This window comes from Nicotiana attenuata, unplaced genomic scaffold (assembly GCF_001879085.1).
Source record: "Nicotiana attenuata strain UT unplaced genomic scaffold, NIATTr2, whole genome shotgun sequence".
In the NCBI taxonomy this organism is placed as follows: Eukaryota; Viridiplantae; Streptophyta; class Magnoliopsida; order Solanales; family Solanaceae; genus Nicotiana; species Nicotiana attenuata.
Genome location: NW_017670854.1, coordinates 373551 through 381422, shown reverse-complemented (window position 1 = coordinate 381422; position 7872 = coordinate 373551). Strand labels below are relative to the sequence as shown.

At 42.1% G+C, this 7872-nt stretch overlaps 1 protein-coding gene across 1 annotated transcript; it reads left to right on the top strand.

Moving 5' to 3' along the window:
- Nucleotides 1–5354: 5354 nt before the first annotated feature.
- On the top strand, nt 5355–5981 carry LOC109243919 (F-box/kelch-repeat protein At3g23880-like). The gene has a single exon (XM_019410932.1). It carries the CDS (start codon nt 5355–5357, stop codon nt 5979–5981), a length of 627 nt encoding a protein of 208 aa, XP_019266477.1.
- The last annotated feature ends 1891 nt before the right edge of the window (nt 5982–7872 follow it).

Below are 7872 nucleotides of genomic sequence, written 5' to 3'. Positions count from 1 at the left end.
AATTACCCTCCACATCCCTACTACTCACCACAAGAACCACATTTCTCCGTTCATCAAGCCCAGACATATACCCAGCCTCCGGCTCGCCCGCAATGGCACGCGCCGGTCCCCCAGAATACATATCCACCTCCACAAAACACATATCTACCTCCACAAAACACATATCCACCACCAAGGGCCTACAGGAATCCTTCAGGGCCAGGTTTTCGTGGGAATCAGGCTTTCAGGAATGAAAGGGTGCAAAAGCAGAGAACATTCACTGAGTTGGGAGAAACCTATACTGCTCTGTTCCACAAATTAAGGCAGTTAGGCCTGTTGAGTCCTGTTGAGCCCAGATTGCCAAATCCCCTTCCCAAAAATCTGGACCACTCGGTGAGCTGTGAGTATTGTTCGGGGGCTCCCGGACATGATACCGAGAAGTGTTGGAAGTTGAAGACTGTCGTGCAGGATCTTATTGACACAAATAGGATCGAGGTACAGACGCCAGAGGCACCCAACATCAATCAGAACCCATTGCCAGCACACCATGAAACCCACATAATCGAACTCGTGCATGAAGGAGGGGAGCTAAAGAAACCCTCACAAACAGTGATGATAATCCGTGTCAGTCCAAAAGAAAAGTCGACCGGTGGAGAAGAGGTGGTATAGTTGGAGAAGGTAAACGTCAAGCCAGTGGTGGCAATGGGGAAGAGTTTGTCCGTTGTTGCAAAGAATTCAGAGCCGGTCAAAGTAACGGTGCGAGGGGTACCAAGCAAGCCAGTATGCATAGGGCCAGTTGTTATCAGGCCCGTAATGCAGATGCCGATAATCAACGAGAAAGCCGTGCCATGGAGCTACAATAAAGCGATGGTAATGTACAAGGGGAAGGAGGTTGTGGAAGAAATATGTGAGGCCCAGGGGTTAACTCGTTCGGGAAGGTGTTCTGCTCCCGTAGAGTTAAGAAGGTCCAACCCAGCGGTGATAAAGAAACCCGTGACAGAGGAAGAGGCCGAGGAGTTTTTGAAGAAAATGAAGGCACAAGACTACTCCATTGTGGAGCAGTTAAGAAAGACCCCGGCACAGATTTCGTCGCTATCCTTATTGATCCATTCCAGCGATCATTGCCAGGCACTGATGAAAATCCTAAACGAGGCCCATGTCCGGATAAAATCTCTGTCAACCATTTGGAGAAGATAGTGCACAAAATCTTCGAGGTAAGTCGAGTGACATTTTCTGATGATGAATTGCCAATAGAGGGTACAGAACACAACAAAGCCCTCTACTTGACCGTGAAATGTGAAGAATCGGTGGTCACTCGGCCAATATCTGTCCTTTATCTACCCTGAATAAGCTGAAAGTCGATAATGATCGGATTCACAAGAACAGCGTCTGCGTCCGAGGTTTTGATGGGGGTGGTATTGACACGGTGGGGGATATCATACTAGAATTGACCATTGGTCCAGTTGAATTCACCGTGGAATTCCAAGTGGTAGACGTGGCAGTATCATACAATCTTCTATTGGGGCGACCCTGGATCCATTCCACCAAAGCAGTGCCTTCTACATTGCACCAGATGGTGAAATTTGAGCGGGACAGGCAAGAGATCGTGGTGCACGGGGATGACGGTACAAGCACTATGGGTGATGCCATTGTGCCATTCATAGAAATGGATGATGACAAGGGTCCATGGGTTTACCAGGTTTTTGACGCGGTCTCTGTGGACAAAATTCCTGAGGGCGCGGACCTTCCACTCCCCAGAATAGCAGCTGCAACTTTCATGATAGCCTCGGAGATGCTGAACAGCGGATTTGTACCAGGAAAAGGTTAGGGGGTTGATCTGCAGGGTATTGTCCAGCCAGTTTTGTTGCCCAAGAATCTGGATACTTTCGGGCTTGGATTCAAGCCTACAGCAGCAGATGTAAGACGGGCTCGAAAGTTGAAGAAGAGAGGCTGGGTTCTTCCCAAGCCGGTGCCGCGTCTCTCCAGATCCTTTGTCAGAGCAGGTAGCAGAAGGTCGTCGGTCCCGAAAGTTCTAGGACCACTGATTGGGCCAGATGGGGATTTGAATCAGAGTTTTGAAAGGCTGTTCTCCGACGTCAACATGATAGAGGCTGGAGAAGGTTCCAGTAGGGCAGATATACAGTTTGTGGGGCCTAGGGCCAGTATCAAAAACTGGACGGCTACTCCCCTTCCTACCCGGAGGGAGTTTTGGTAGTAGGCTCTGATTTTTCTTTCTTGTTTTCTGGATTATTCCAGGGTGTAATCCAATTTTTGTTTTATTTTGTATTCGGCAAAAGTGTGAAACTCTGTTATCCCGCATTTTAATAGAGTGAAAGTTTTCTCTCCTTATTTTGTTTTAATTTTGTTTTCTTCTTTTCTCTTTCTGAACAGTTCTCTTTATACTGGTTCTAATGACATGGCATGCACAACGGATCTTCAACCTAGTCTAAAAAATCAATCTGATTCCGAACTAATTGTACAAGAGGCCAATTATGATGATGAATCAGAATACGATGAGGATGAAGCCTTTGAAGAGATAAATAGAGAATTAAACAGGTTCGAAGAGAAACCCAAGCCCAATTTGAATGACACTGAGGCCGTCAATCTAGGGGATGCGGATGACATCAGGGAAACTAAGATAAGATCCACATTGAGCCAAGCATAAGAAAAGAGCTAATCAAAGCACTTATTGAATTCAAAGACGTTTTTGCATGGTCATATGATGACATGCCGGGCTTAAGCACTGATCTAGTGGTTCACAAATTGCCCACTAACCCGACATGCCCTCCCCTCAAGCAGAAATTGAGGAAGTTCAAAACAGACATGAGTGTGAAGATTAAAGAAGAAGTAACCAAGCAGCTGCAGGCAAAGGTTATTCGGGTCACCCGATATCCTGATTGGTTGGCCAATATGGTGCCAGTGCCGAAGAAAGACGGGAGGATTAGGGTATGTGTCGATTACCGCAATCTGAACAGGGCAAGCCCAAAGGATAACTTTCCATTACCCAACATCCATATTTTGATCGATAATTGTGCCGGACGCGAGATCGGGTCATTTGTGGATTGCTATGCTGGGTATCACCAGATCCTGATGGATGAAGAAGATGCGGAAAAGACAGCTTTCATTACGCCGTGGGGGACTTATTGCTACCGGGTAATGCCGTTCGGCTTGAAAAACGCTGGGGCAACGTACATGAGGGCAATGACTACTGTGTTTCATGACATGATACACAAAGAGATTGAGGTGTACGTAGATGATGTGATCATAAAATCTAAGCGCCAGGAAGACCACGTGGAAGACCTAAGGAAGTTCTTCCAAAGACTTCGAAGGTACGACATTAAGCTCAACCCGGCCAAATGTGCATTTGGTGTTCCATCGGGAAAGCTGTTGGGATTCATCGTCAGTCGGCGAGGCATTGAGTTGGACCCGTCAAAAATCATATCCATCTAAGAATTGCCACCGCCGAAGAACAAAACAGAAGTGATGAGTCTGTTGGGAAGATTGAATTATATCAGCAGGTTCATCGCTCAACTCACAGCAACTTGTGAGCCCATATTTCGGCTACTGAAGAAAGATGCTGCGGTAGAATGGACGGCAGAATGTCAGAAAGCATTTGACCAAATCAAAGGGTATCTATCAAATCCACCCGTATTGGTTCCGCCCGAGCCGGGAAGACCGTTGATTCTCTATCTAACGGTCCTGGAGAATTCGTTTGGTTGCGTACTGGGGCAACACGACATTACAGGAAGAAAGGAGCAAGCCATATATTATCTCAGCAAGAAGTTTACAATATATGAGGTTAAGTACACTCAACTTGAGAAGACGTGTTGCGCCCTAACTTGGGTGGCACAAAAGCTGAAACATTATCTGTCATCATACACTACTTATCTCATTTCGCGCTTGGATCCACTGAAGTATATTTTCCAGAAGCCTATGCCCACAGGGAGGTTAGCAAAATGGCAGATATTACTCACGAAATTCGACATCGTCTATGTGACGAGGACGGCCATGAAGGCCCAGGCATTGGCGGATCACTTAGCTGAGAATCCTGTTGATGAAGAATACGAGCCTTTAAGGACGTATTTTCTTGATGAAGAAGTGTTGCATATAGATGAGTTGGAATCGATCGAGCAACCAGGATGGAAATTGTTCTTTAATAGAGCCGCAAATGCGAAAGGAGTGGGAATAGGAGCGGTGCTCATTTCTGAGTCGCCACTAATCCCGTTTCGATCCAAGAATTGCCACCGCCGAAGATCAGACTAGGCTGCAACCACAGAGCATACTTAGACAGTACCTTGGCCTACTTCAATTTAAGGACAATCGAAACGGGATTAGTGGCGACTCTGAATAAATCAAACTAATCCAAGAATCCCGTTTTCCAATTTAAGGACAATCGAAACGGGATTAGTTTGATTTATTCAGAGTCGCCACTAATCCCGTTTCGATTGTCCTTAAATTGGAAAACTCCCCCTATGCCCCTGCGGGCGCGGGTAAAAAGGAGGCATGACAACCAAGATAAATCTTTTCTAATGTGGAAGATCAGACTAGGCTGCGACCACAGAGCATACTTAGACAGTACCTTGGCTCAGTTACCAAGATAAATCTTTTCTGATGTGGAAGATCAGACTAGGCTGCAACCACAGAGCATACTTAGACAGTACCTTGGCTCTGATACCAATTGTTGCGGAAGCCAAATGTATATAGTGTGAATGAGTCACAACTACTATACCAAAAAAATATGGCAGCCACTAAATAATAAATAAGACAATAAAGCAACAATAAAAGGAACACCAGAATTTACGAGGTTCGGCTAACTTTGCCTACTCCTCGAACACAACCAATATTTTATTCCACTCCAAAATACAAGTGAAATAATACTAAAGAAAGAAGATACAAATGCCTTAAACAGATAAAAAGGCAAATGAGAGGTGTGTTTAAATCCTAAACATTAGGCCTACTTTTATAGGAAAAAAATCCTACCCACTTTTGCTAACCCACCGATGTGGGCCGTTGAAATTTTTGACATTTCAACACCATCCTCTATTCTAAGGAGAATATACAAATATCGAAAAAATAAATTTACAAAACTCACACGAGCAATAATATTCACACAAGTAGCAATTAAATTACTTGTGGATCGAAACGCAAAATAGATATATTATATTTAGGAGTGCTTTTTCTTTCTGAGATATTAACATCACTTTATATATTAGAGAGAAAAAGTAAAAAAGAATTTCTCTTATTTAAGTTGACCTTATAGGGTTTTTTCTTCCACAAAACTAAGAACTTAGGGTTTCTTAGGGGCAGCCTTCCCTTCCACGATGAAAACTCAACGAATCAAACGTTCACTTCAAACACCACACGAAAACAGACGAATGGCAAATCATGTACCCAACGAAATCATTATAATTATCCTCTCAAATTTACCGGTGAAATCCCTTTTACGATTCAAGTGTGTTTCTAAGCCATGGAATTCTTGGATTTCAAGCCCAAAATTCCAGCTCTCGAATCAACGACGACAAGGAGCGATCTCCATGGTGTTTAAACTTTATGAAGAGCGCAAAAAAGGTTATTCAGAGTCAACGGCCTTCCGATTCATAAACCAACAACTCACTTTGAGAGAGCGCAAGTTTCCTTTCGTGATAAGGGATAATAAGATTATATCAGGAACTTGTATGTTTTTGGGTTCTTGTCATGGTCTTATATTGGTTAATATAAACGAGCATATCTACTTGTGGAATCCTGCCACCCGATTTTGCACCAAAGTGCTTGAGCTTGACCGCTTGGACGAATGTGGCTATTGTACACACGGCGGACTTTGTTTTGACTCCTCCAAGAATGTTTATAAGGTTGTGTTGATTATGCACCATCAGACCCCAGATTATGGTGGTGAGTTTGTTATAGTTGCCAGTCTTAAAGACAAAATATGGAAGAGAGTCAAATTCCCTTACAATATCCGCTCAGTCCGTGGTGGGATTACACTACATGGACGACTTCACTAGAGGGTAAGGGTTAAAAAGCCCTACAACAGGGAGGCCGAGAGTATGTGGGATAGTTTTGGTCCTCGCAACGAAATAATTTATTTTGACCCTATCTCTGAAAAGTTCTACATGTTTCCCGTTCCTGAGCCTAAGTCTGATCAAGAAGAGAATGCTATAATTGGTTTAGGAGTTTTAGATGATTGTCTAAGTATGACTTGCTTGAAAGATGATAAGGTGGGTGTTGAGATACTGGTCATGAATGAATATGGAGTAAAGGAATCATGGACTTCTTTATTTTTCATAAGGAATTTAAAAATAAATCCTTCATATGGAACTGTAACGCCCTCTTTCGTGACAGAAGATGGAGAACTAGTTTTGATTATATGTGATCATGAAGAAAAAATTGTTATATACAATCCTAAGAATGATAGGAGTAATATGCAAAAGATTCTTGTTCACGGAAAGGAAGTATCTATGGATGGCACCATTAGCTATGTGGAAAGCTTGATCTCGCCGAACGAGTACTACTGGAGTAGAAAGCGTCACAGAAAGTTCGGAAAGCTTGTTTAAAAATCTTCCCTAAACTTGTTTTTTAATTGCATAATTGATGAATCCGCATAAGTGTTTTTTTGGTGTAATGTATTATGTTCTGTTTTATAATCCTTTGTTCTAAGCATAAGAAAGAAATACCAAAATAGTTTTTATTTTGGTATTGTTAGCATGAAATCTGTACACTTTTTAATGTCAAATGTCAAAAAAGAGAAAAACAGCTTTATTGTTGATTATCTTTCAAGTTTCATGTGAGTAATTTTGTTGATTTCTATATCTGGACAAGTTTATTGAAATGGGAATGGGAATGATTTACTTTGGATTCCAATAACACCAATAAGCAAAAAACTTAAAATCTTTTGTCACCACCACAAGTTCTTAATGAAAGATCCAGTAAAAGATTGCCGTAAAAACAGATAATAAATCAACTACAAAGTTCTCAAAACTGAAGAAAGCTGGAATTGTTTAATAGTAATTGGTGGTAACATCTTATCACCAGCTGATATCTCACCACATGTATGACAACAAAGGCTTCAGTACTCCATCTGTGTCAAAAAAAAAAAAAATTATCAAGAAAACATACTAAATAAGCATGTTGAGCGCCTATAATAATCAGAAGTAAAGAGAAGCTAAGGCTGCAGCCAAATGGCGCTATAGTATCAGAACCTATTTGATCGTATTAGACAACTGAATTTGAGCACACTGAGGCACTTCCATGTAAGTCTAGTGTACTTCTTACAGACTCATGAGAACTAGTACTTGCTATGAACTAAAATAGTTGTCGATTCAACTATTTTAGTTGTGTTTTTTTGGATAACCGTAGTGTCCGGGCTAACTTGTGCCACCTCGTCTAATTCCACAAAATACGTGTCACCTCCCACCAGCAAACTCTGTCCACTCTTGGATAGATGGGAAGAACTTGATTTCCTGTTATTTAAATTAGAAGGTTCTATGTGGAAGTCACAGGAGCAAGTTATGTAGATCAGAGACGATGAAAGAACTCAACTGCCAGCACAATTGAAAGGGAAAAAAATTAAAGTTCTGTAATAGTACCTTTTGCCTTTTTGCTTGTGCAACATCATTTTGTTGAGGAGAAGTCCCAACATCTTCATTGGCAAGCTGCACAAACAACATGCTTAGAAACTCAACTGTAATGGAAAGGAAGAAAACTTTAAGTTTTGTAATAATACCCTTTGTCGTTTCGCATCTGATGGGATTTCCACACGATCATTTAGTTGACAAGAGGTCCCAACATTTTCATTATATTGGGAAAAAACTGAATTTATATTGAAGATGACATGGCATGACACGTGGACTGGTCAAATGGTCAAAACATGATGATCAGTTAAGAGGCACGAGTGAC